Source organism: Salmo salar, chromosome 16 (assembly GCF_965601325.2).
Source record: "Salmo salar chromosome 16, fSalSal1, whole genome shotgun sequence".
Lineage (NCBI taxonomy): Eukaryota > Metazoa > Chordata > Actinopteri > Salmoniformes > Salmonidae > Salmo > Salmo salar.
Window position 1 is genome coordinate 85934637 of NC_138306.1, and position 26859 is coordinate 85961495.

The window sequence follows — 26859 nt, forward strand, 5'->3', positions numbered from 1 at the left end:
GTAGGAGCAAGGAGAGACGGAAGCTATATTGTTACACTGGCAATACTAAAGTGCCTATAAGAACATCCAATAGTCAAAGGTATATGAAATACAAATCGTATAGAGAGAAATAGTCCTTCAATTCCTATAACAATTACAACCTAAAACTTCTTACCTGGGAATATTGAAGACTCATGTTAAAAGGAACTACCAGCTTTCATATGTTCTCATGTTCTGAGCAGGGAACTTAAATGTTAGCTTTTTTACATGGCACATATTGCACTTTTACTTTCTTCTCCAACACTTTGTTTTTGCATTATTTAAACCAAATTGAACATGTTTCATTATTTATTTGAGGCTAAATTGATTTTAAAAATGTATTATATTAAGTTAAAATAAGTGTTCATTCAGTATTGTTGTAATTGTCATCATTACAAAAAAAAAAATGTAATCGGCCGATTCATTGGTATCGGCTTTTTGGTCCTCCAATAATCGGTATCGACGTTGAAAAATCATAATCGGTCAACCTCTAGTATAAACGCACACACACAATACACACACACACACACACACACACACACACACACACACACACACACACACACACACACACACACACACACACACACACACACACACACACACACACACACACACACACACACACACACACACACACACACACAGACACACACAGTATACATAGACATACAGTATGCATACTTTCACACACAGTATACAGAAAGTACACACATGTGTGGCTCAGTTGGTAGAGCATGGTGTTTGCAACGCCAGGGTTGTGAGTTCGATTCCCACGGGGGACCAGTACGGAGAAAAAAATGTATGAAATGTATGCATTCACTACTGTAAGTCGCTCTGGATAAGAGCGTCTGCTAAATGACTCAAATGTAAAAATGTAAATGTACATGCAGTATACACACACACACACACACACAGTATACAGAAAGCACACACAGAGTCCAAAACCAGTTATAATGTCTGTCTATCTTACATGACCAAAAGTATGTGGACACCTGCTCGTTGAACATCTCATTCCAAAATAATGGGAGTTGGTCTCATCTCATTCCATAATATGGAGTTGGTCCCCCTTTGCTGCTATAACATCCTCCACTCTTCTGGGAAGGCTTTCCACTAGATGTTGGAACATTGCTGCGGGGACTTGCTTCCATTCAGCCACAAGAGCATTAGTGAGTTTGGACACTGATGTTGGGTTATTAGGACTGGCTTGCAGTCGGCATTCCAATTCATCCCACAGTTGTTCAATGGGGTTAAGGTCAGGGCTCTGTGCAGGCCAGTCAAGTTCTTCCATACCAATCTCGACAAACCATTTCTGTATGGGCCTTGCTTTGTGCATGGGGGCATTGTCATTCTGAAACAGGAAAGGGCCTTCTCCACAAATTTGGAAGCACAGAATCGTCTATAATGTCATTGTATGCTGTTCCTTCACTGGAACTAAGGGGCGTAGCCCGAACCATGAAAAACAGTCTCAGACCATTATTCCTCCTCCACCAAACTTTACAGTTGGCACTATGCATTGGGGCAGGTAGTGTTCTCCTGGCAGTCACCACACCCAGATTTGTCCGTTGGAATGACAGATGGTGAAGCATGATTCATCACTCCAGAGAATGCGTTTCCACTGCTCCAGAGTCCAATGGCGGCGAGCTTTACACCACTCCAGCCGACTCTTGGCATTGCGCATGGTGATCTTAGGCTTGTGTGCGGCTGCTCGGCCATGAAAACCCATTTCATGAAGCTCCCGACGAACAGTTCTTGTGCTGGAACTCGGTAGTGAGTGTTGCAACCGAGGACAGATGATTTTTACACGCTAAGCGCTTCAGCACTCGGCGGTCCCATTCTGTGACCCTGTGTGGTCTACCACTTCCCGGCTGAGCCGTTGTTGCTCCTAGATGTTTCCACTTCACAATAACAACACTTACAGTTGACAGGGGCAGCTCTAGCAGTGCAGAAATTTGACGAACTGACTTGTTGGAAAGGTAGCATCCTATGATGGTGCCACATTGAAAGTCACTGAGCTCTTCATTAAGGCCATTCTACTGCCAATGTTTGTCTATGGAGATTGAATGGTTGTGTGCTTGATTTTATACATGTCCACATACTTTTGTATATATACTGTGTCTGTCTACAGACTGATGAGTGTGTGGGATAATGCCTGTGTCTGTCTCCAGACTGATGAGTGTGTGGGATAATGCCTGTGTCTGTCTCCAGACTGGTGAGTGTGTGGGATAATGCCTGTGTCTGTCTCCAGACTGGTGAGTGTGTGGGATAATGCCTGTGTCTGTCTCCAGACTGGTGAGTGTGTGGGATAATGCCTGTGTCTGTCTCCAGACTGGTGAGTGTGTGGGATAATGCCTGTGTCTGTCTCCAGACTGGTGAGTGTGTGGGATAATGCCTGTGTCTGTCTCTAGACTGGTGAGTGTGTGGGATAATGCCTGTGTCTATCTCCAGACTGACTCCAAGGTGAACGGTACAGCCCTGTCCTCTCCCTCCACCTCGTCCCAGCGCTCTGACACCAGTCTGCCTCTGATGCGTGTAGCAGGCAGCCAGACTACAGAGACCATGGGTGAGACTGGAACTCCACTCAGCACAATATCACCAGCTATGAGCCCACTGGACCAGACTGGTTGTTACAGTGTTATGTCATATTTTGGGACGCTATGGTCAGGTTGATGCTATACTGGTTTTAAAAATACGTTTCGTATGAAGTCTTTGTACTGACCTGAAGTCGTCTCTGGACTGGTTGTAATCATTTTCTTTGCTGTAGGTGACGATGAGCTGTCGAGTCCGTCCCAAGATGCATTGGGGCTAGAGGAGGTGATGGAGCAGCTGAACAACTCCTTCCCACACAGCCAAGGTAGGACGCACACACACACACAGACACGCACACAAACACACACACACACACGGACATCCTACTCACTCAAGCAATTTCCATAGATGCACACATTACCTCATATTAGAACTACAGTCCAGGCGGTTCATTCTCCTAATGATCTAAACAGTAGGATCAGCCTCAGTGGCATATCTTGACTACGGTTATTAATTCTACACTTTGACTGACCTCTTGAAGTACATGGACCCTTTTCCTCTCAGTCCTCTGATTGTTCCCTCCTTTCTCTTTATTTCCTTCTTCCCTGTTCTGTGTCTGTGACCCAGGAGGTCGAAGGGGAAACCAATGAGAGGTCAGTGGGGTCACCAGCCCCGTCTACTGTACCCTCCTCTCCTGGCCAGTTCTCCCTCCTCTTCTCTCCTCTCTCTATTTCATTCCTCTTCCCTATTCCTCTCTATTCCTCTCTATCTCTCATATTTCTTGGTGTATTTTGTGTTTGTTTGAGGGGGTGGGGTGGGATTGTTTACTTTAGTATTTGAAGAAATGCATTCATGAGTGTTTAATATTTGGGTGAGAGTCTGCGTCTGTTAGTCCGTCTGACGGTTCCTTCTGTCCTTCCTCTCCAGGACTGAGTGTAGGCAGTCTGTTCCACATGGCAGATGACCTGGGTCGAGCCATGGAGTCATTGGTCAACGTGATGACGGACGAACAGAGTGGCGAGTAGCGGCAGACGAGGGCCCGCCCCCGCATGCTTTTCTAGTCAAAACAACTGGATTGGACACGTTTACAAAGAGAAAAATACATATATTTTTGTGAAGGATCAGCATTACAAAACTTGTAGATTTCAGTAGTTTCTTAAAAGTATTGAACATGGTTTTATTAACAAAAGGCAGGTTTTTAAACTTCTATGCAATTGTATAAAAAATAAGAGAAAGAAAAAGTATGTGTAAATGTTGTGAACGTATTTCCATTTCTTTGTATGGAGCGCATTTCACAACATTTGTATCGAAAAGAAAGATTGTAAACATAAGGGTGCTTTATATTACAAAACTATGTTTATTATAACAAAATACGATATACTGTAAAGGCAATGCAGTCGTCCTGTACCCTTTCAGCGTAGAGACTGACTGTGTGTGTGTATGCACGTTTGTGTGTGTCTTGGTACGCAAGGATGTGTGTGTGACGTGTGTGTGACGTGTGTGTGTGAAGGTAATCTATTTTCCACATTGCATTATAGCTTTTGCTTTGGGCTGATGTTGTTTATCAAACCATCCATCCATCCATAGGTCATAGGTCATCTTTTTCTTTAGTAGTGTCTGTTTGATGATCGTAATATGATACTATGCCCTTTGCCTGCATTCACCGCAGCTCTGGTCCACTCCTATGTGTTGAATCTACCATGAGGACCCATAGAGCTCTGGTCCACTCCTATGTGTTGAATCTACCATGAGGACCCATAGAGCTCTGGTCAACTCCTATGTGTTGAATCTACCATGAGGACCCACAGAGCTCTGGTCCACTCCTATGTGTTGAATCTACCATGAGGATCCATAGAGCACATACTGAAAGGTCCAATCTGGGATATTAACAGCCGTTATTGTTGTTTTTCAAATTAAGGATTGGGCCTTTAACACTGACAGAAAGAAAGTAATAGTGTTCTTTTAATACCTATTCATAGTGGTTTTGTAGGATTATGGAATTGAATTTGAATTGAATACCATTTAAAATAGAGCTACAGTAGTGTGACATTCAGCTGGTTGTAATCCTGAGATGATTTTATTGATTTGAAATCTATTTGATTTGATCTGAGTTCTCTCCTAGTGTGATTGGGAGTGTTTTAAGATACAAGTGTATGATTCTAGAATGCCCAGTAATGCAAGCTCTACCTCGTTTTAATTGGTCAAAACCAAACTTTCACATTCTTTTTCATTCTGATCCATCCCCTGTTTCCCTTCCTAGGAAGGTGCAGAAAATATTCTACTGTAGTTGGATGCCATCTTAAAGAACCCACCCATGTTCTGAAATGGAATGACTCCCTCCAGATACATACACTGTAGTGTCCTCAGCGTAGTTGGATGCCATCTTAAAGAACCCATCCATGTTCTGAAATGGAATGGCTCCCTCCAGATACATACACTGTAGTGTCCTCAGCGTAGTTGGATGCCATCTTAAAGAACCCACCCATGTTCTGAAATGGAATGGCTCCCTCCAGATACATACACTGTAGTGTCCTCAGCGTAGTTGGATGCCATCTTAAAGAACCCATCCATGTTCTGAAATGGAATGGCTCCCTCCAGATACATACACTGTAGTGTCCTCAGCGTAGTTGGATGCCATCTTAAAGAACCCATCCATGTTCTGAAATGGAATGACTCCCTCCAGATACATACACTGTAGTGTCCTCAGCGTAGTTGGATGCCATCTAAAAGAACCCATCCATGTTCTGAAATGGAATGACTCCCTCCAGATACATACACTGTAGTGTCCTCAGCGTAGTTGGATGCCATCTTAAAGAACCCATCCATGTTCTGAAATGGAATGGCTCCCTCCAGATACATACACTGTAGTGTCCTCAGCGTAGTTGGATGCCATCTTAAAGAACCCATCCATGTTCTGAAATGGAATGACTCCCTCCAGATACATACACTGTAGTGTCCTCAGCGTAGTTGGATGCCATCTTAAAGAACCCATCCATGTTCTGAAATGGAATGACTCCCTCCAGATACATACACTGTAGTGTCCTCAGCGTAGTTGGATGCCATCTTAAAGAACCCATCCATGTTCTGAAATGGAATGACTCCCTCCAGATACATACACTGTAGTGTCCTCAGCGTAGTTGGATGCCATCTTAAAGAACCCATCCATGTTCTGAAATGGAATGACTCCCTCCAGATACATACACTGTAGTGTCCTCAGCGTAGTTGGATGCCATCTAAAAGAACCCATCCATGTTCTGAAATGGAATGGCTCCCTCCAGATACATACACTGTAGTGTCCTCAGCGTAGTTGGATGCCATCTAAAAGAACCCATCCATGTTCTGAAATGGAATGGCTCCCTCCAGATACATACACTGTAGTGTCCTCAGCGTAGTTGGATGCCATCTTAAAGAACCCATCCATGTTCTGAAATGGAATGACTCCCTCCAATCTGAATGTGTTCAGATACATACACTGTAGTGTCCTCAGCGGTTCATTAAGACATAGAAAGGAAATGTCAGACAACTGGACCAGGGTGCACTACTGTTATCCATCCTGGACAGACTAGAGTTGATCTTCTGTGTGATAATGCATTTGTTTTCTTTTATTTGTGTGTTCCTTTATGGAATTGCATGGTGTGGGGGCGTTATCAGTGTGTGTGAGGTCACAGTTGATTAAATATTCCCATGCTTATTTAAAATCCAACCAATTGAAGGTATTCTTCATGATTATATTCTAGTTTCATGACAACACCTTTTTATTTGTTTTTGCACCATGGTATAGCAGCATGATCAAAGATAATGATTCATTAATCCAATACACTGCGTTATTCATTTCTAACCCTGGAGTTGTATTATCCATCTTTTTCAATAACTCATCTGTTTCACAACATATCAAATTCCACCAAATATATGCCTTACTACTGTATTATACAATGCTTTACTGTGTCTATCAATAAAGCGGTGATGTTGACTTGAGCTCCCTCCTTGTCTTTCTCTAAACCATTTCAGACACCACCTCACTGACAGGAATGTGTTATATCACTGTTCTTTATTCCTAAGAGTCATTGTATTCAACAGCCATCGAACAACGGCAGTATGTGACTAAAACACCAAAGCACGGTGAAAGTTGTTTTATATAAGTTGATTCAATTTCACCTGGAAGTGGGAAGGAAAAGATGAAGTTTCAGTGGGGAGTGAATGTTTGTAAAACCCTTAACAGCCCTTATCATCCGTTAGACATTATACCATGGCATTGTTGAATACTCGTTTCTGATTGGCTTGACGGGCATTCTAGAGAGTGTTCAGATACTGTAAATCACTAATCAGTGGTGGAGAGAAGAGGTCTGCGAGGGAGGACCACTCCACGTCTGACTGAGGGGGAAGAGGAGATGAGGCGGACCTTGGAGACCCCTGTCTGGAGCCCGTTGGTATGATCCTTGGTCCTGGTGTCATACATACGCTCGGGGAGGATGGGTGAGACCACTCGTTAAGGAGGGGACAACAGAGACCATCGCTGCTTTCACTGAGAGAAACTTTGACCTTTGCCATTAACTCTGTAAAAACCAATCATGTCCTCACTTGAGCTATTCTATAACCATGCCATATAACCATAACCATTACACCAGTAGTGTAAGATCTCTCACTGCACAATGAAAACATCACAGAGGCTACCAACTCTATAGTAAATATTGACAACCCTAGGAAGTTATCCGTAGAGGACTATCCAAATAACATGGGACTACAAGCCATTTGAGAAGGATATTAGCTAAGACAGGCAGGTAGAAGATCTCAGTCTCAGTCTTGATGTGGATGTGGTGTGAGATGTAGACCTCTCCCTCTGCAGACTCCCCCAGACCTATAGTCATGGCATACAGCTCCACCTGAAGCTCAGTCTTCATCCCAGCAGCCACCTGCAGCAAAGGTCAGGGGTCAATTTAGTCATATCAGGAAGTGAAGTGAAATGTATGAATCTAAAACATCCTCAAAGAAAACAATGGGAAATGTTCAGTTTGTGTATTGAATAAAGCTGACTACAGTAACTATCACTCTGCTCAGTAGAACTCACAGGTCCAGGGGTGTAGATGACTCTGATTCCAGTACCAGGGGACGGCTGTTTCACACTGAACCTAAAGTACCACAACACAGAACAGTCGCTGAACTTACCAGAACATAGACGGAGAAGAACACACCCTGACCACAACCAAGACCTTAAACCTTGTCATTTTCACTGCACCACCATCTTTGACAGACATGTCCGCAAACAGCCATACTAATTGTTCATGGATCTATTTCTATCTATGTAGGTGTCTGGTCTGACCTGCAGGTGTGGAAGCCCACGTTCTTCATGAGCACGGGGATGCTATAGGTGCAGCCCTCCTTTAGGGTCCCAAACTGGACCTCTGCTGGGAGGAGCTCAAACCCCCGTGGAGCGAGCTGCTGCCCCCCCGTCACAGACACAGTCTTCACCTTCCTCCTCACCGGCTCCTCTACACACAGGAACTGAGAGCCAGACTCGTGTTAGGTCTCCATGGTAATGCCTAGGCTCTAGCTCAGTAAGCTATGACTTATTGAACTGACAGGACAGATACATTAGTGTTAACCGACGTGGTTCAGTGTATTAACCTTGTACCAGAAGACTTGTGTGAGCTCCCTGGGCTACAGCCTAGGCTTTAGCTCAGCAGGATAACACCGTCTTGTGGCGTCCAGAAGACCCAGGGCTACAACGCGGAATATCCGCGTTGTGTGTGTGAGTATGTGGTGTGATGTGATGTGATGTGATGTGATGTGTGTGTGTGTGTGTGTGTGTGTGTGTGTGTGTGTGTGTGTGTGTGTGTGTGTGTGTGTGTGTGTGTGTGTGTGTGTGTGTGTGTGTGTGTGTGTGTGTGTGTGTGTGTGTGTGTGTGTGTGTGTGTGTGTGTGTGTGTGTGTGTGTGTGTGTGTGTGTGTGTGTGTGTGTGTGTGTGTGCTACCTGCTGGTTGGGCACGCTGAAGGGTTTGGAGCTGAGGATGGAGGCTGGCAGCTTGACTCTGTGTCTGCGTGGGTTCCCTGCCACGTCCACCTGGGTACTGCCAGGCTCAATACCACCACCATGCTGCTGCTTCACTGTAGAGACACCATGAGAGCTGTCCCCTACAGGAGAACACACACAGATCTAGATATCAGTAGCAGAGTAACAGATACAAGACCATGATGAGATGACTGATTTATTAACAGTAGGTGTCTGCAAACTGTTGGGAAAATGGTGTTTGACCAAATAGAATACTATTTGGCATGTTAGTCATTTAGCAGGCACTCTTATCCAGAGCCACTTCCAGTTAGTGCATTCATCTTAAGATGGCTAGGTGGGACAACTTTTCAAGTACCAACTTGAGTAAATGTCTGATTTTCAAGGTATTCCAGTACTTGAATTTCAGAGTGCCACATTCAGGCACCTTGTGTCTTTTCAAAGTCCCCAGGTCCAGAACAAATTCAAGCATCTTGTGCGAACCCTGCCTACCAGACATGCCACCAGGGGTCTTTTCAAAGTCCCCAGGTCCAGAACAAATTCAAGCATCTTGTGCGAACCCTGCCTACCAGACATGCCACCAGGGGTCTTTTCAAAGTCCCCAGGTCCAGAACAAATTCAAGCATCTTGTTGCGAACCCTGCCTACCAGACCTGCCACCAGGGGTCTTTTCAAAGTCCACAGGTCCAGAACAAATTCAAGCACCTTGTGCGAACCCTGCCTACCAGACATGCCACCAGGGGTCTTTTCAAAGTCCCCAGGTCCAGAACAAATTCAAGCACCTTGTGCGAACCCTGCCTACCAGACATGCCACCAGGGGTATTTTCAAAGTCCCCAGGTCCAGAACAAATTCAAGCACCTTGTGCAAACCCTGCCTACCAGACATGCCACCAGGTATCTTTTCAAAGTCCACAGATCCAGAAAAACGAATAAAGCGGCACACCTCACGGCACAACGCCGCAGTACATATATACTTGTTGTGTGTATGTACTGACATGTATGTGTAACTGATAGATGCAGAAACACACGCACGCACACACACATTAAGGTTTTTAAATTGATGTAAATTGTAAAGTCATTTGTCTGTAATGTCTTTTTCGTTATGACTCGAACCCCAGTAAGACTAGTTTTCGCCACTCATACCCTAACACTAACCCAAGTCTAAGTCGTGTACTGAGCAGACCTGCAGTTTGAGGGGTGGGGTTGGTGGGTCTCCTAGGCAGCGCCTCACTTCCTGCTGCGTGAGAGGGCGTGGGGTTCAAAGGTCGCTGGGCTGCTTCAAGAACACACACAAAAACAAATAACATGCAAAACAGGGTCACTTTTTCAATGAAGGACAAAATTACACAATGCTTCAATACTGTATAATCAATATCATTAGTATTGTTATAAATGTAGCCTAGCTTTAACCTGTCTCTCGAGGGGCATCCTCGAGGTAGTTCTGGGAGTTGGGAGTCTTGGGGAATGGAGGAAGGTCCTGAGACAGAGCTCTCATATCAGGGACCTGACGGGAAACCCAGATAGTTGTTTTATATACGTACAGTAGCTGAGCTGAATACCATCTGCAATATGTTGCACAGGTTGGAGAGGCACATAGTGAAGCTTATATTAACCCCCTCTGTACCAAACCAAATGCTAGGCTAGTAGCATTGGGAAATACTGTCCAGACGCTTTTTTCCAGTTGAGATTAAATTTATAAACTGACTGGCTGGGCTGTGGGACAATGGACGCGTATTAATGAATCTAATGGAACGGTTAACAGGCATTACGTAGCTGTGCTGAATACAATCCATTGATGAGAAAGCTATGTCACCTCCGAGTACTCAAAACCTGCTCCTTTCTCTGAGTGGAAATAAGGAGGAATGATTCTGTTTCTTAGAGCCTCTCTGTAAATCTTCTCCTGGTCCAGCTCCTGTCTGAACAGTACAGCAACATTAAAACATTCATTAATTGCTTAAATATTCCTGGAAAAAGATGTGAATGTCCACTATGTCAGCTCTATAAATACAGAGCAGTTTGTTAGTTACCTGTGTTGCTCTATCCTGCTCTTCCACATAGTTTCCTGTGCCTCTTCACTGAAGCTGTAAAACAGGAGATTGGAATATGATGATAAGATAATGGAAAAGGTTCAAAGCTGTAGATATTTATGTTCATAGCTTAACTAAACCCATTAGTACAGGGAAAAATAAGATAGCTACTAATAAGAGACGCATGAGAAAGATGTCCTACAGATCTAAGGTCAGGTTAGTTATAATACAGATCTAGTTATGATACAGATCTAGGATCAGGTTAGTTATAATACAGATCTAAGGTCAGGTTAGTTATGATACAGATCTAGTTATGATACTGATCTAGGATCAGGTTAGTTATAATACAGATCTAGTTATGATACAGATCTAGGATCAGGTTAGTTATAATACAGATCTAGTTATAATACAGATCTAGTTATGATACAGATCTAGTTATGATACAGATCTAGGATCAGGTTAGTTATGATACAGATCTAAGGTCAGGTTAGTTATGATACAGATCTAGTTATGATACAGATCTAAGGTCAGGTTAGTTATAATACAGATCTAGTTATAATACAGATCTAGTTATGATACAGATCTAGTTATAATACAGATCTAGTTATGATACAGATCTAGTTATAATACAGATCTAGTTATGATACAGATCTAAGGTCAGGTTAGTTATAATACAGATCTAGTTATAATACAGATCTAGTTATGATACAGATCTAAGGTCAGGTTAGTTATAATACAGATCTAGTTATGATACAGATCTAGGATCAGGTTAGTTATAATACAGATCTAGTTATAATACAGATCTAGGATCAGGTTAGTTATGATACAGATCTAGTTATGATACATATCTAAGGTCAGGTTAGTTATAATACAGATCTAGTTATAATACAGATCTAGTTATGATACAGATCTAGTTATAATACAGATCTAGTTATGATACAGATCTAGTTATAATACAGATCTAGTTATGATACAGATCTAAGGTCAGGTTAGTTATAATACAGATCTAGTTATAATACAGATCTAGTTATGATACAGATCTAAGGTCAGGTCAGTTATGATACAGATCTAGTTATGATACAGATCTAGGATCAGGTTAGTTATAATACAGATCTAGTTATGATACAGATCTAAGGTCAGGTTAGTTATGATACTGATCTAGGATCAGGTTAGTTATGATACAGATCTAGTTATGATACAGATCTAAGGTCAGGTTAGTTATAATACAGATCTAGTTATAATACAGATCTAGTTATGATACAGATCTAGGGTCAGGTTAGTTATGATACAGATCTAGTTATGATACAGATCTAAGGTCAGGTTAGTTATGATACTGATCTAGTTATGATACAGATCTAGGATCAGGTTAGTTATGATACTGATCTAGGATCAGGTTAGTTATGATACAGATCTAGTTATTATACAGATCTAGTAATGATTCAGATCTCGTTATTATACAGATCTAGTTATGATACTGATCTAGGACCAGGCTAGTTATGATATTGATCTAGGACCAGGCTAGTTATGATTCTGATCTAGGACCAGGCTAGTTATGATTCTGATCTAGGACCAGGCTAGTTATGATACTGATCTAGGACCAGGCTAGTTATGATACTGATCTAGGACCAGGCTAGTTATGATATTGATCTAGGACCAGGCTAGTTATGATTCTGATCTATGACCAGGCTAGTTATGATTCTGATCTAGGACCATGTTAGTTATGATACTGATCTAGGACCATGTTAGTTATGATACTGATCTATGACCAGGCTAGTTATGATTCTGATCTAGGACCATGTTAGTTATGATACTGATCTAGGACCAGGCTAGTTATGATACTGATCTAGGACCAGGCTAGTTATGATATTGATCTAGGACCAGGCTAGTTATGATTCTGATCTAGGACCATGTTAGTTATGATTCTGATCTAGGACCAGGCTAGTTATGATACTGATCTAGGACCAGGCTAGTTATGATTCTGATCTAGGACCATGTTAGTTATGATACTGATCTATGACCAGGCTAGTTATGATTCTGATCTAGGACCATGTTAGTTATGATACTGATCTAGGACCAGGCTAGTTATGATACTGATCTAGGACCAGGCTAGTTATGATATTGATCTAGGACCAGGCTAGTTATGATACTGATCTAGGACCAGGCTAGTTCTGACCCACCTGTCTGTGTCTTTCTCTGAGAGCGAGGCCTCAGTCTGCAGGGCTGGAGTCTTCACTGCCTGGATGTACAGGGTGGCTGCATCCACTGAGGTGGGACAAACACAAACACACTCCCTACTCAACTCACCATTCCTTTTCCCCTCTCCAATTCATTGCTACAGCTAGGAAATAATCTCCAAGCCCTATAAAAGTACCAAGCCAAAATGAAGGACTTACCGGGGCAGATTCTGTTCTCTATAGTGGGGTGCTCTGACTCTGGAAGTGACTGAGGAGGAAAAAATGCACATGGTGATACACAATACTACAGCACCTGAGTAACACAATACTACAGCACCTGAGTAACAGAATACCACAGCACCTGAGTAACACAATACTACAGCACCTGAGTAACACAATACTACAGCACCTGAGTAACACAATACTACAGCACCTGAGTAACACAATACTACAGCACCTGAGTAACAGAATACTACAGCACCTGGGTAACAGAATACTACATCACCCGAGTAACAGAATACTACAGCACCCGAGTAACTGAATACTACAGCACCCGAGTAACAGAATACTACATCACCTGAGTAACACAATACTACAGCACCTGAGTAACACAATACTACAGCACCTGAGTAACACAATACTACAGCACCCGAGTAACACAATACTACAGCACCCGAGTAACACAATACTACAGCACCTGAGTAACACAATACTACAGCACCCAAGTAACACAATACTACAGCACCTGGGTAACAGAATACTACATCACCTGAGTAACACAATACTACAGCACCTGAGTAACAGAATACTACATCACCTGAGTAACACAATACTACAGCACCTGAGTAACAGACTACTACATCACCTGAGTAACACAATACTACAGCACCTGAGTAACAGAATACTACAGCACCTGAGTAACACAATACTACAGCACCTGAGTAACAGACTACTACATCACCTGAGTAACACAATACTACAGCACCTGAGTAACAGAATACTATAGCACCTGAGTAACACAATACTACAGCACCTGAGTAACAGACTACTACATCACCTGGGTAACAGAATACTACAGCACCTGAGTAACAGACTACTACATCACCTGGGTAACAGAATACTACAGCACCTGAGTAACAGACTACTACATCACCTGGGTAACAGAATACTACAGCACCTGAGTAACAGAATACTATAGCACCTGAGTAACAGAATACTACATCACCTGAGTAACACAATACTACAGCACCTGAGTAACAGACTACTACATCACCTGAGTAACACAATACTACAGCACCTGAGTAACAGAATACTACAGCACCTGAGTAACACAATACTACAGCACCTGAGTAACAGACTACTACATCACCTGAGTAACACAATACTACAGCACCTGAGTAACACAATACTACAGCACCTGAGTAACAGAATACCACAGCACCTGAGTAACACAATACTACAGCACCTGAGTAACACAATACTACAGCACCTGAGTAACACAATACTACAGCACCTGAGTAACACAATACTACAGCACCTGAGTAACAGAATACTACAGCACCTGGGTAACAGAATACTACATCACCCGAGTAACAGAATACTACAGCACCCAAGTAACTGAATACTACAGCACCCGAGTAACAGAATACTACATCACCTGAGTAACACAATACTACAGCACCTGAGTAACACAATACTACAGCACCTGAGTAACACAATACTACAGCACCCGAGTAACACAATACTACAGCACCCGAGTAACACAATACTACAGCACCTGAGTAACACAATACTACAGCACCCAAGTAACACAATACTACAGCACCTGGGTAACAGAATACTACATCACCTGAGTAACACAATACTACAGCACCTGAGTAACAGAATACTACATCACCTGAGTAACACAATACTACAGCACCTGAGTAACAGACTACTACATCACCTGAGTAACACAATACTACAGCACCTGAGTAACAGAATACTACAGCACCTGAGTAACACAATACTACAGCACCTGAGTAACAGACTACTACATCACCTGAGTAACACAATACTACAGCACCTGAGTAACACAATACTACAGCACCTGAGTAACAGACTACTACATCACCTGGGTAACAGAATACTACAGCACCTGAGTAACAGACTACTACATCACCTGGGTAACAGAATACTACAGCACCTGAGTAACAGACTACTACATCACCTGGGTAACAGAATACTACAGCACCTGAGTAACAGAATACTATAGCACCTGAGTAACAGAATACTACATCACCTGAGTAACACAATACTACAGCACCTGAGTAACAGACTACTACATCACCTGAGTAACACAATACTACAGCACCTGAGTAACAGAATACTACAGCACCTGAGTAACACAATACTACAGCACCTGAGTAACAGACTACTACATCACCTGAGTAACACAATACTACAGCACCTGAGTAACAGAATACTACAGCACCTGAGTAACACAATACTACAGCACCTGAGTAACAGACTACTACATCACCTGGGTAACAGAATACTACAGCACCTGAGTAACAGACTACTACATCACCTGGGTAACAGAATACTACAGCACCTGAGTAACAGACTACTACATCACCTGGGTAACAGAATACTACAGCACCTGAGTAACAGACTACTACATCACCTGGGTAACAGAATACTACAGCACCTGAGTAACAGACTACTACAGCACCTGAGTAACAGACTACTACATCACCTGGGTAACAGAATACTACAGCACCTGAGTAATTCGGGCAAATTTGAGCAGGTCAGCAGCATGGACCTTCTCCTCCTCAGTACGTATGTAGGGTGTGTGTGTGTGTGTGTGTGTGTGTGTGTGTGTGTGTGTGTGTGTGTGTGTGTGTGTGTGTGTGTGTGTGTGTGTGTGTGTGTGTGTGTGTGTGTGTGTGTGTGTGTGTGTGTGTGTGTGGTAGGGGGGGGGGGGGGTGTGTGTGTGTGTGTGTGTGTGTGTGTGTGTGATGTATGTGTGTGTGTGTGTGTGTGTGTGTGTGTAGGGGGTAGGGGTGTGTGTGTGTGTGTGTGTGTGTGTGTGTGTGTGTGTGTGCTGTGTGTGTGTGTGTGTGTGTGTGTGTGTGTGTGTACTGACTGACCAGGACCAGTTTGAGCAGGTCAGCAGCGTGGATCTTCTCCTCCTCAGTACGGTGTGTGTGTGTGTGTGTGTGTGTGTGTGTGTGTGTGTGTGTGTGTGTGTGTGTGTGTGTGTGTGTGTGTGTGTGTGTGTGTGTGTGTGTGTGTGTGTGTGTGTGTGTACTGACTGACCAGGACCAGTTTGAGCAGGTCAGCAGCGTGGATCTTCTCCTCCTCAGTACGAGGGTCATTCAGCTGCATCTTCTCTGTCAGGTTCTCTCTCTGGACAACCTGCTCCATGTACTCCTACAATACCAGTAACAAGAGGAGGAGGACCACATGTTGAGACAGGACCAGGTACATGAGGAGGACCAGGTACAGGAGGAGGACAACATGTTGAGACATGACCAGGTACAGGAGGAGGACCACATGTTAAGACAGGACAAGGTACAGGAGGAGGACCAGGTACAGGAGGAGGAACAGGTACAGGAGGAGGACCAGGTACAGGAGGAGGAGGACCACATGTTAAGACATGACCAGGTACAGGAGGAGGACCAGGTACAGGAGGAAGACAACATGTTGAGACAGGATCAGGTACAGGAGGAGGACAACATGTTGAGACATGACCAGGTACAGGAGGAGGACCAGGTACAGGAGGAGGACCACATGTTGAGACAGTACCAGGTACAGGAGGAGGACCAGGTACAGGAGGAGGACCACATGTTGAGACAGTACCAGGTACAGGAGGAGGACCAGGTACAGGAGGAGGAGGACCACATGTTGAGACATGACCAGGTACAGGAGGAGGACCAGGTACAGGAGGAGGACCAGGTACAGGAGGAGGACCACATGTTGAGACAGTACCAGGTACAGGAGGAGGACCAGGTACAGGAGGAAGAGGACCACATGTTGAGACATGACCAGGTACAGGAGGAGGACCAGGTACAGGAGGAGGACAACATGTTGAGACAGGACCAGGTACAGGAGGACGACCAGGTACAGGAGGAGGAGGACCACATGTTGAGACAGGACCAGGTACAGGAGGAGGACCAGGTACAGGAGGAGGAGGACCACATGTTGAGACAGGACCAGGTACAGGAGGAGGACAACATGTTGAGACATGACCAGGTACAGGAGGAGGACCAGGTACAGGAGGAGGACCACATGTTGAGACATGACCAGGTACAGGAGGAGGACCAGGTACAGGAGGAGGACCACATGTTGAGACAGTACCAGGTACAGGAGGAGGACCAGGTACAGGAGGAGGAGGACCACATGTTGAGACATGACCAGGTACAGGAGGAGGACCAGGTACAGGAGGAGGACCAGGTACAGGAGGAGGACCACATGTTGAGACAGTACCAGGTACAGGAGGAGGACCAGGTACAGGAGGAAGAGGACCACATGTTGAGACATGACCAGGTACAGGAGGAGGACCAGGTACCGGAGGAGGACAACATGTTGAGACAGGACCAGGTACAGGAGGAGGACCAGGTACAGGAGGAGGAGGACCACATGTTGAGACAGGACCAGGTACAGGAGGAGGACCAGGTACAGGAGGAGGAGGACCACATGTTGAGACAGGACCAGGTACAGGAGGAGGAGGACCAGGTACAGGAGGAGGAGGACCACATGTTGAGACATGACCAGGTACAGATTACACCGCATACCAAACACATGCATGTTGTGATGGAACATCTATATTAAGGTAGCCTAGCAGTTAGTGCATTGGGCCAGTAACTGAAAGTTCTCTGGTTCAAATTCCTGAGCTGACAAGGTGACAAAAAAATCTGGCGGTGTGCCCTTGAGTAAGGCACTTAACCCTAATTGTCTCAGGGGGAGTTGGGATATGCAACAAAACAGATTTCCAATTCACACATGCGTATAATACACACCGGTATATGTGTGAAATAGGACAAATATAAGCACCCACCAAATGCTGATTATTATTATGGCCAGACATTGGACTGTATCTGCTTGTACACTGGTTTAAGACTGCCTTAAAGAATACACACAGGACAGTGAGATGAGCTACAGTGCTGTACCTTGAGGCGAGTCTCCAGAGTCCTGCGGACCTGTCTGCTGACTGGCTGGTACTGGAGCAGCTGTCGGACCTCCAGGGTATCAGGACAGCTCATCACGGGCCTGCAGACCTCAGAAACAGGCTTCTCTCTCAGGGTCAGACCCCGGCCCAGGGTGGTCCCGAACGGAGGACCTGGCGTCTTCCTCTGGGGGGGGGGGGTTTACAGTAGATGTTTAAAGAATATTTTTTTAGGGAATAAAGTAGTTTATTATTTAAGGCATCAAAATCATCAAACCCTATGACTAAAGTGTGTTTTGACTATGTATAAAATTACCTTAAATTCAAGTACACGTGAAAACTAGCATGATTTGCTAATACTTTATGCGTCTATTTCAACTGCATTTTTTATTTGATTTTCTCAGTCTACCTCTACTGAGGGGAAGTTGTCCCAGCGACGGGACTTGAGGTTGGTGGGGATGATGTCCTTGTTTTGTTTCTGGATGACCCATCTGGACCACACGTCCTGACGAGAGGGTCTCAGCACCGTTATACCCAGCACACCTGCAGGACAGGGAGGAGACCACAGACGTGTCTATGGGTAAACAAGGAGGAAACACAGGTCTATGGAGGTAGAGTAATGAATGGACTCCTACCCTGTAGGTCTGGGAGGGGTTCTTTAAGCAGGGCGACAGCAGGGTCAGAGTAGTCCTCATACAGACGTTCCTCTACTGTCTGAGAGTACAGCAGCTCTGTGCCTGAACCATCCTCATGGGCCATGAACAACCTGGACGTTTATTATGGATATAGAGAATGAGAGAGTACCCATCATGCTTCAGCCCAGCTGGAACACTAAAAGGGTTAAAAGGTGCCTAACTGGGGGACATTGGAGTGAAAAAGGGGTGACAGTGTACAGATGAGGAGCAGAGTTACTGAAGCCTACCTGGGAATGTGGACTTTACGTCCAATAGGATGCTTGGCCAGCTCTCTCTCTTCTGGAAGCCCTCCCTCCTCCTTCATCTCCTCCTCCTCCACTCTGCTGTCCAGAGGGCCAGAGATCTCCACTGATGCCTGGCCATCCTTCATCACCTCCACACAGGACCATTTGATACACTGTAACTATAACTCCACCATGCCCTACACATGCCCTAGGAATCCTACAGTGATGTTTCCTAATTCACTTTGTCAAACAAGTTTTCAAAATGAAAATTCCAGGGGCTTGCAGAGTTCAGTGTATTGTACGATAATCCTCTGAATATTTGGCCTGATGGGAAAATAAACTGTCTGGAATCTCACCCTATTCCTTATATAGTGCACAAGTTATGGTCAGCGCCTTATGCCCTGGTCCCAGATCTGTTTGTGCTGTCTTGCCAACTCCTATGGTCATCGTCAAGCCAAATGGCAAGACAACACAAACAGATGTGGGACCAGGCTATAAGAAGGGAACAGGGGTGTCATATGGGAGGTGTTCAGAGCCGACCCACCTGGAAGAGGTTCCCGTGGTGGTCTGTGACCTCACACAGTGTCTCTGAGGTGGAGGTGTGAGTCATCCTGTAGCTGCCTGGCTGCTCTCTGGGACTCCAGCTGGCCAGGCTCAGGGTTGGGCTGTGTTCAGGGTGTGACGTGTACACACAACTACCATCCTGGTTGATGAACAGCAGACCTACACTGGACGGGTACACCTAGAGGGCACACGGGGACACGGACAGTCACCTAGAATGAATATAGCACCTCAGAACACAGTCATTTGGTAGACTCATGAAAGGAAGCTTGGATCTTCTCCTCTGATGCTCTCCACGCTATGAGAAGGAGGTGGGAAGACAACGGTAGGAATGGAGGAGGGGCTTTTAACATTCACCCCCGGTTTCTCTTACTTGATACGCTCCGTTGCAGGTGGCGGTGACGACGCTCCCGTCTCCAAACAACACGTTGCAGGACCTGTCCTCGCCGAACATGGTTACCGTGGCAAACCCCAGCCGCTCCACCATCACCACCTTCTCCTTATGACAGACACTGCTGCTGGACCTCTCCCCTGGTAACACGACGTAGACATTATCACACCATGAACCATCCTTCCTACACACACTGCTGCTGGACCTCTCCCCTGGTAACACAACGTAGACATTATCACACCATGAACCATCCTTCCTACACACACTGCTGCTGGACCTCTCCCCTGGTAACACGACGTAGACATTATCACACCATGAACTGTCCTTCCTACACACACTGCTGCTGGACCTCTCCCCTGGTAACACAACGTAGACATTATCACACCATGAACCATCCTTCCTACACACACTGCTGCTGGACCTCTCCCCTGGTAACACGACGTAGACATTATCACACCATGAACCATCCTTCCTACACACACTGCTGCTGGACCTCTCCCCTGGTAACACAACGTAGACATTATCACACCATGAACCATCCTTCCTACACACACTGCTGCTGGACCTCTCCCCTGGTAACACGACGTAGACATTATCACACCATGAACTGTCCTTCCTACACACACTGCTGCTGGACCTCTCCCCTGGTAACACGACGTAGACATTATCACACCATGAACCATCCTTCCTACACACACTGCTGCTGGACCTCTCCCCTGGTAACACGACGTAGACATTATCACACCATGAACCATCCTTCCTACACACACTGCTGCTGGACCTCTCCCCTGGTAACACAACGTAGACATTATCACACCATGAACCATCCTTCCTACACACACTGCTGCTGGACCTCTCCCCTGGTAACACGACGTAGACATTATCACACCATGAACTATCCTTCCTACACACACTGCTGCTGGACCTCTGGTAACACGACGTAGACATTATCACACCATGAACTATCCTTCCTACACACACTGCTGCTGGACCTCTCCCCTGGTAACACGACGTAGACATTATCACACCATGAACCATCCTTCCTACACACAGTGTTGTCTCTGTCCTGGTAACACACACTACTAATGTATCAGACCAGGTAGCAGTTAGTAGTACAGCCTTTAACCTGTATCAGACCAGGTAGCAGTTAGTAGTATAGCCTTTAACCTGTATCAGACCAAGTAGCAGTTAGTAGTATAGCCTTTAACCTGTATCAGACCAGGTAGCAGTTAGTAGTATAGCCTTTAACCTGTATCAGACCAAGTAGAAGTTAGTAGTATAGCCTTTAACCTGTATCAGACCAGGTAGCAGTTAGTAGTATAGCCTTTAACCTGTATCAGACCAGGTAGCAGTTAGTAGTATAGCCTTTAACCTGTATCAGACCAGGTAGCAGTTAGTAGTATAGCCTTTAACCTGTATCAGACCAAGTAGAAGTTAGTAGTATAGCCTTTAACCTGTATCAGACCAGGTAGCAGTTAGTAGTATAGCCTTTAACCTGTATCAGACCAGGTAGCAGTTAGTAGTATAGCCTTTAACCTGTATCAGACCAGGTAGCAGTTAGTAGTATAGCCTTTAACCTGTATCAGACCAGGTAGCAGTTAGTAGTATAGCCTTTAACCTGTATCAGACCAGGTAGCAGTTAGTAGTATAGCCTTTAACCTGTATCAGACCAGGTAGCAGTTAGTAGTATAGCCTTTAACCTGTATTTTAAAAAAAAATGATTTTACCTTTATTTAACTAGGCAAGTCAATTAAGAACAAATTCTTATTTACAATGACGGTCTAGGAACAGTGGGTTAACTGCCTTGTTCAGGGGCAAAATGACAGATTTATACTTTGTCAGCTCGGGGATTCGATCTTGCAACCTTTCGGTTACAAGTCCAACGCTCTAACCACTAGGCTCTAACCACTAGGCTCTAACCACTAGGCTCTAACCACTAGGCTCTAACCACTAGGCTCTAACCACTAGGCTCTAACCACTAGGCTCTAACCACTAGGCTCTAACCACTAGGCTCTAAAAACTAGGCTCTAACCACTAGGCTCTAACCACTAGGCTCTAACCACTAGGCTCTAACCACTAGGATCTAACCACTAGGATCTAACCACTAGGCTACCTGCCACCCCGATCAGACCAGTATCAGATCAGGTAGCAGTTAGTAGTAGTAGAGTTAGGGTTAGGGGTGTTGGGTACCTGTGTTAATGTGTCCCTGGGACCAGACACTGAGAGCCTCTCTCTCCTGGTACAGGGTTAGAGTTAGGGTTAGGGGTGTTGGGTACCTGTGTTAATGTGTCCCTGGGACCAGCCACTGAGAGCCTCTCTCTCCTGGTACAGGGTAGTGATCCTGGTTCCGTCTGCATGGTCGACGATCACCGTCCCGTCTCTGTCCAGCACAGACATCACCTTATCCTCCCGCGTGATAACAACCTGCTCACAGAGACAAGGCAGAAGAGCTACTTTTACATATCACATGTGTAGGAAGTCAAAATGTTGACACCTTCAGAGTATCAGCTGGTCAACCATTTGGGACTTTTGCAAAGGTCATGAGAAAACTAAAATGTGTTATTAACAACCACGTTGCTGGTTCGGATGCTCACAGTTTGGCTGACAGGGTCTGTGGCTCTGAAGGCCAGGACCGGGCCAGGGTCTGTGGTCTGGTCCCCCATGGTGGCCACTCTGTGTCCGGAGGGGCTGGTGGTGACCCAACAGACCCCCTGTCTGCCCTGGGTCTGGCCTGACGACCTCTGCTCCTCCCTGGGCTCTGGGTCACTCTGACTCTGGTCAGCCCCCAGGCTCTGCTTGGAACCCAGCTTACCTGCCCACACACACATAACTCCTCATCTCCCCTTTGTCTTTCTCAAGCACCGATACTCAACAACACAAAAGGTTGTGAAGCCAATAGATTTCAGACTGACACAGTAAAAGTATAATAGGAAGACAAATCAAATATACAGTACCAGCCTAAAGTTTGGACACACCGACCTTTTCCAGGGTTTTGTTTATTTTTACTATTGTACAATAATAGTGAAGACATCAAAACTATGAAATAACACATATGGAATCATGTAGTAACCAAAAAAGTGTTAAACAAATCAAAATATATTTCATATTTTAGATTCTTCAAAGTAGCCACCCTTTGCCTTGATGACAGCTTTGCACACTCTTGGCATTCTCTCAACCAGCTTCATGAGGAATTATTTTCCAAGAGTCTTGAAGGAGTTCCCACATATGCAGAGCACTTGTTGGCTGCTTTTCCTTCACTCTGCAGTCCAACTCATCCCAAACCATCTCAATTGGTTTGAGGTCGGGTGATTGTGGAGGCCAGGTCATCTGATGCAGCACTCCATCACTCTCCTTTGTCAAATAGCCCTTACACTGTCTGGAGGTGTGTTTTGGGTCATTGTCCTGTTGAAAGACAAATGATAGTCCCACTAAACGCAAACCAGATGGGATGGTGTATCGCTGCAGAATGCTGTGGTAGCCATGCTGGTTAAGTGTGCCTTGAATTCTAAATAAATCACAGACAGTGTCACCAGCAAAGCACCCCCACACCATCACACCTCCTCCTCCACACTTCATAGTGAGAACCACACATGCGGAGATCATCCGTTCACCTACTCTACGTCTCACAAAGACACGGCGGTTGGAACCAAAAATCTCAAATTTGGACTCAGACCAAAGGACAGATTTCCGCTGGTCGAATGTCCCTTGCTCATGTTTCTTGGCCCAAGCAAGTCTCTTCTTCTTATGGGTGTCCTTTAGTAGTGGCTGGTAACTCTAATGAACTTATCCTACAGCAGAAGTAACTCAGGGTCTTCCTTTCCTGTGGTGGTCCTCATGAGAGCCAGTTTCATCATAGTGCTTGATGGTTTTTGCGACTGCACTTGAAGAAACTTTCAAAGTTATTGAAATGTTCCGTATTGACTAACCTTCATGTCTTAAAGTAATGATGGACTGTCGTTTCTCTTTGCTTAGTTGAGCTGTTCTTGCCATAATATGAACTTGGTCTTTTACCAAATAGGGCTATGTTCTGTATACCACCCCTACCTTGTCACAACACAACTGATTGGCTCAAACGCATTAAGGAAAGAAATTCCACAAATGAACTTTCAACAATGCACACCTGTTAATTGAAATGCATTGCAGGTGACTACCTCATGAAGCTGGTTGAGAGAATGCCAAGAGTGTGCAAAGCTGTCATCAAGGCAAAGGGTGGCTACTTTGAAGAATCTTAAATAGAAAATATATTTTGATCTGTTTAACACTTTTTTGGTTACTACATGATTCCATATGTGTTATTTCATAGTTTTGATGTCTTCACTATTATTCTACAATGTAGAAAATAGTAAAAATAAAGAAAAACCCTTGGAATGAGTAGGTTTTGACTGGTTCTGTATAAAAGACCAAAGGATCTAAATCAAGGTCCATATGATTTGTTAGAGATGTGACTACCCTTCTTGTCCTTGCTGTCTTTTCTCTCTGGTATCGGAGTCTCCTTCACTACCTCTTCCTCCTTAACAGGGGGTTCAGGAGGAGATGAGATGATGGGTCCTGAGTCTGTACTGCTGCTGACTGAACCGTCTGCAAACAGCACCTACACAGAGACAGGGAAGAGCTGTGTGTGTGTGTGTGTGTGTGTGTGTGTGTGTGTGTGTGTGTGTGTGTGTGTGTGTGTGTGTGTGTGTGTGTGTGTGTGTGTGTGTGTGTGTGTGTGTGTGTGTATTGTGTGTGTGTATATTGTGTGTGTGTGTGTGTGTGTGTATTGTGTTTGCCAGTACCTGTGTTGATCCGTCTCTCATGTACTTGACCACGGTGCCCTGACCAGTGATGACCCTAGACAGCTCACTGTGTAACGATGGGTCTGTGAGGTGAGTCTCCCTACTGTCACTGCAGTGTAGGGGGAAACTCTGTCTCACCAACAGACACTGCCCCTCTGGAGTACTGCCTACAGTAACCAAAACTACAGTTACACATACACTGTCTGGAGTACTGCCTACAGTAACCAAAACTACAGTTACAAATACACTGTCTGGAGTACTGCCTACAGTAACCAAAACTACAGTTACACATACACTGTCTGGAGTACTGCCTACAGTAACCAAAACTACAGTTACACATACACTGTCTGGAGTACTGCCTACAGTAACCAAAACTACAGTTACACATACACTGTCTGGAGTACTGCCTACAGTAACCAAAACTACAGTTACACATACACTGTCTGGAGTACTGCCTACAGTAACCAAAACTACAGTTACACATACACTGTCTGGAGTACTGCCTACAGTAACCAAAACTACAGTTACACATACACTGTCTGGAGTACTGCCTACAGTAACCAAAACTACAGTTACACTGCCTGGAGTACTGCCTACAGTAACCAAAACTACAGTTACACATACACTGTCTGGAGTACTGCCTACAGTAACCAAAACTACAGTTACACATACACTGTCTGGAGTACTGCCTACAGTAACCAAAACTACAGTTACACATACACTGTCTGGAGTACTGCCTACAGTAACCAAAACTACAGTTACACATACACTGTCTGGAGTACTGCCTACAGTAACCAAAACTACAGTTACACATACACTGTCTGGAGTACTGCCTACAGTAACCAAAACTACAGTTACACATACACTGTCTGGAGTACTGCCTACAGTAACCAAAACTACAGTTACAAATACACTGTCTGGAGTACTGCCTACAGTAACCAAAACTACAGTTACAAATACACTGTCTGGAGTACTGCCTACAGTAACCAAAACTACAGTTACACATACACTGTCTGGAGTACTGCCTACAGTAACCAAAACTACAGTTACACATACACTGTCTGGAGTACTGCCTACAGTAACCAAAACTACAGTTACACATACACTGTCTGGAGTACTGCCTACAGTAACCAAAACTACAGTTACACATACACTGTCTGGAGTACTGCCTACAGTAACCAAAACTACAGTTACACATACACTGTCTGGAGTACTGCCTACAGTAACCAAAACTACAGTTACACATACACTGTCTGGAGTACTGCCTACAGTAACCAAAACTACAGTTACACTGCCTGGAGTACTGCCTACAGTAACCAAAACTACAGTTACACATACACTGTCTGGAGTACTGCCTACAGTAACCAAAACTACAGTTACACATACACTGTCTGGAGTACTGCCTACAGTAACCAAAACTACAGTTACACATACACTGTCTGGAGTACTGCCTACAGTAACCAAAACTACAGTTACAAATACACTGTCTGGAGTACTGCCTACAGTAACCAAAACTACAGTTACACATACACTGTCTGGAGTACTGCCTACAGTAACCAAAACTACAGTTACACATACACTGTCTGGAGTACTGCCTACAGTAACCAAAACTACAGTTACAAATACACTGTCTGGAGTATTGCCTACAGTAACCAAAACTACAGTTACACTGTCTGGAGTACTGCCTACAGTAACCAAAACTACAGTTACACATACACTGTCTGGAGTACTGCCTACAGTAACCAAAACTACAGTTACACATACACTGTCTGGAGTACTGCCTACAGTAACCAAAACTACAGTTACACATACACTGTCTGGAGTACTGCCTACAGTAACCAAAACTACAGTTACAAATACACTGTCTGGAGTACTGCCTACAGTAACCAAAACTACAGTTACACTGTCTGGAGTACTGCCTACAGTAACCAAAACTACAGTTTCACATACACTGTCTGGGGACACACACACACACCTTCTGGAGTACTGCCTACAGTCACCAAAACTACAGTTACACATACACTGTCTGGACACACACATATACTGTCTGGACACACACATACACTGTCTGGACACACACACACACTGTCTGGACACACACACACACACACTGACCGTCTGTATCATCACTGAGGAACTGCAGCAGCAGACCACTGGGGGTAGAGAGGTTTAGTCTCTGGAACGGACCACTGCCAGATAATGCAGCCTGACCCACACACTCTCTGGTCTGGCAGGGATATAACAGACAGCAGGTACGTCAACAGAAAGAACATAGATGACGAGAACATACCGTTGTAATACTGATATCAATG

General features: G+C 44.7%; 2 protein-coding genes across 13 annotated transcripts in view; one reads left to right on the forward strand and one right to left on the reverse strand.

Annotated features, from left to right (window-relative positions):
• dmd (dystrophin) overlaps window positions 1–6522 on the forward strand; it is a 424484-nt gene extending 417962 nt beyond the window's left edge. For 8 of the 9 annotated variants that reach the window (XM_082963108.1, XM_082963109.1, XM_082963110.1 and 5 more), the window contains 3 exons: window positions 2467–2581; window positions 2783–2872; window positions 3475–6522. In XM_082963108.1, the coding sequence (XP_082819234.1) occupies window positions 2467–2581; window positions 2783–2872; window positions 3475–3572 (303 nt within the window). In that variant the 3' untranslated portion in view covers window positions 3573–6522. Of the gene's footprint in view, window positions 1–2466; window positions 2582–2782; window positions 2873–3174; window positions 3201–3474 lie in introns of all 9 variants that reach the window. The other variant, XM_082963111.1, reaches the window with a different exon arrangement.
• Window positions 6523–6578: 56 nt separating this feature from the next.
• Window positions 6579–26859, reverse strand: part of LOC106574674 (sperm-associated antigen 17) — a 62865-nt gene continuing 42584 nt past the window's right edge. For 2 of the 4 annotated variants that reach the window (XM_082963121.1, XM_082963118.1), the window contains exons 23-45: window positions 26663–26774; window positions 24548–24714; window positions 24222–24363; window positions 22367–22584; window positions 22049–22196; window positions 19755–19912; window positions 19365–19562; window positions 18824–18969; window positions 18537–18667; window positions 18311–18444; window positions 17906–18088; window positions 16053–16166; window positions 12972–13020; window positions 12756–12840; window positions 10579–10632; window positions 10365–10467; window positions 9962–10055; window positions 9735–9827; window positions 8517–8677; window positions 7865–8046; window positions 7613–7673; window positions 7310–7457; window positions 6579–7020 (exon numbers count right to left, since the gene is read on the reverse strand). In XM_082963121.1, the coding sequence (XP_082819247.1) occupies window positions 6866–7020; window positions 7310–7457; window positions 7613–7673; window positions 7865–8046; window positions 8517–8677; window positions 9735–9827; window positions 9962–10055; window positions 10365–10467; window positions 10579–10632; window positions 12756–12840; window positions 12972–13020; window positions 16053–16166; window positions 17906–18088; window positions 18311–18444; window positions 18537–18667; window positions 18824–18969; window positions 19365–19562; window positions 19755–19912; window positions 22049–22196; window positions 22367–22584; window positions 24222–24363; window positions 24548–24714; window positions 26663–26774 (3036 nt within the window). In that variant the 3' untranslated portion in view covers window positions 6579–6865. The remainder of the gene's footprint in view (window positions 7021–7309; window positions 7458–7612; window positions 7674–7864; window positions 8047–8516; window positions 8678–9734; window positions 9828–9961; window positions 10056–10364; window positions 10468–10578; window positions 10633–12755; window positions 12841–12971; window positions 13021–16052; window positions 16167–17905; window positions 18089–18310; window positions 18445–18536; window positions 18668–18823; window positions 18970–19364; window positions 19563–19754; window positions 19913–22048; window positions 22197–22366; window positions 22585–24221; window positions 24364–24547; window positions 24715–26662; window positions 26775–26859) is intronic. The other 2 variants (XM_082963120.1, XM_082963119.1) reach the window with 2 other exon arrangements.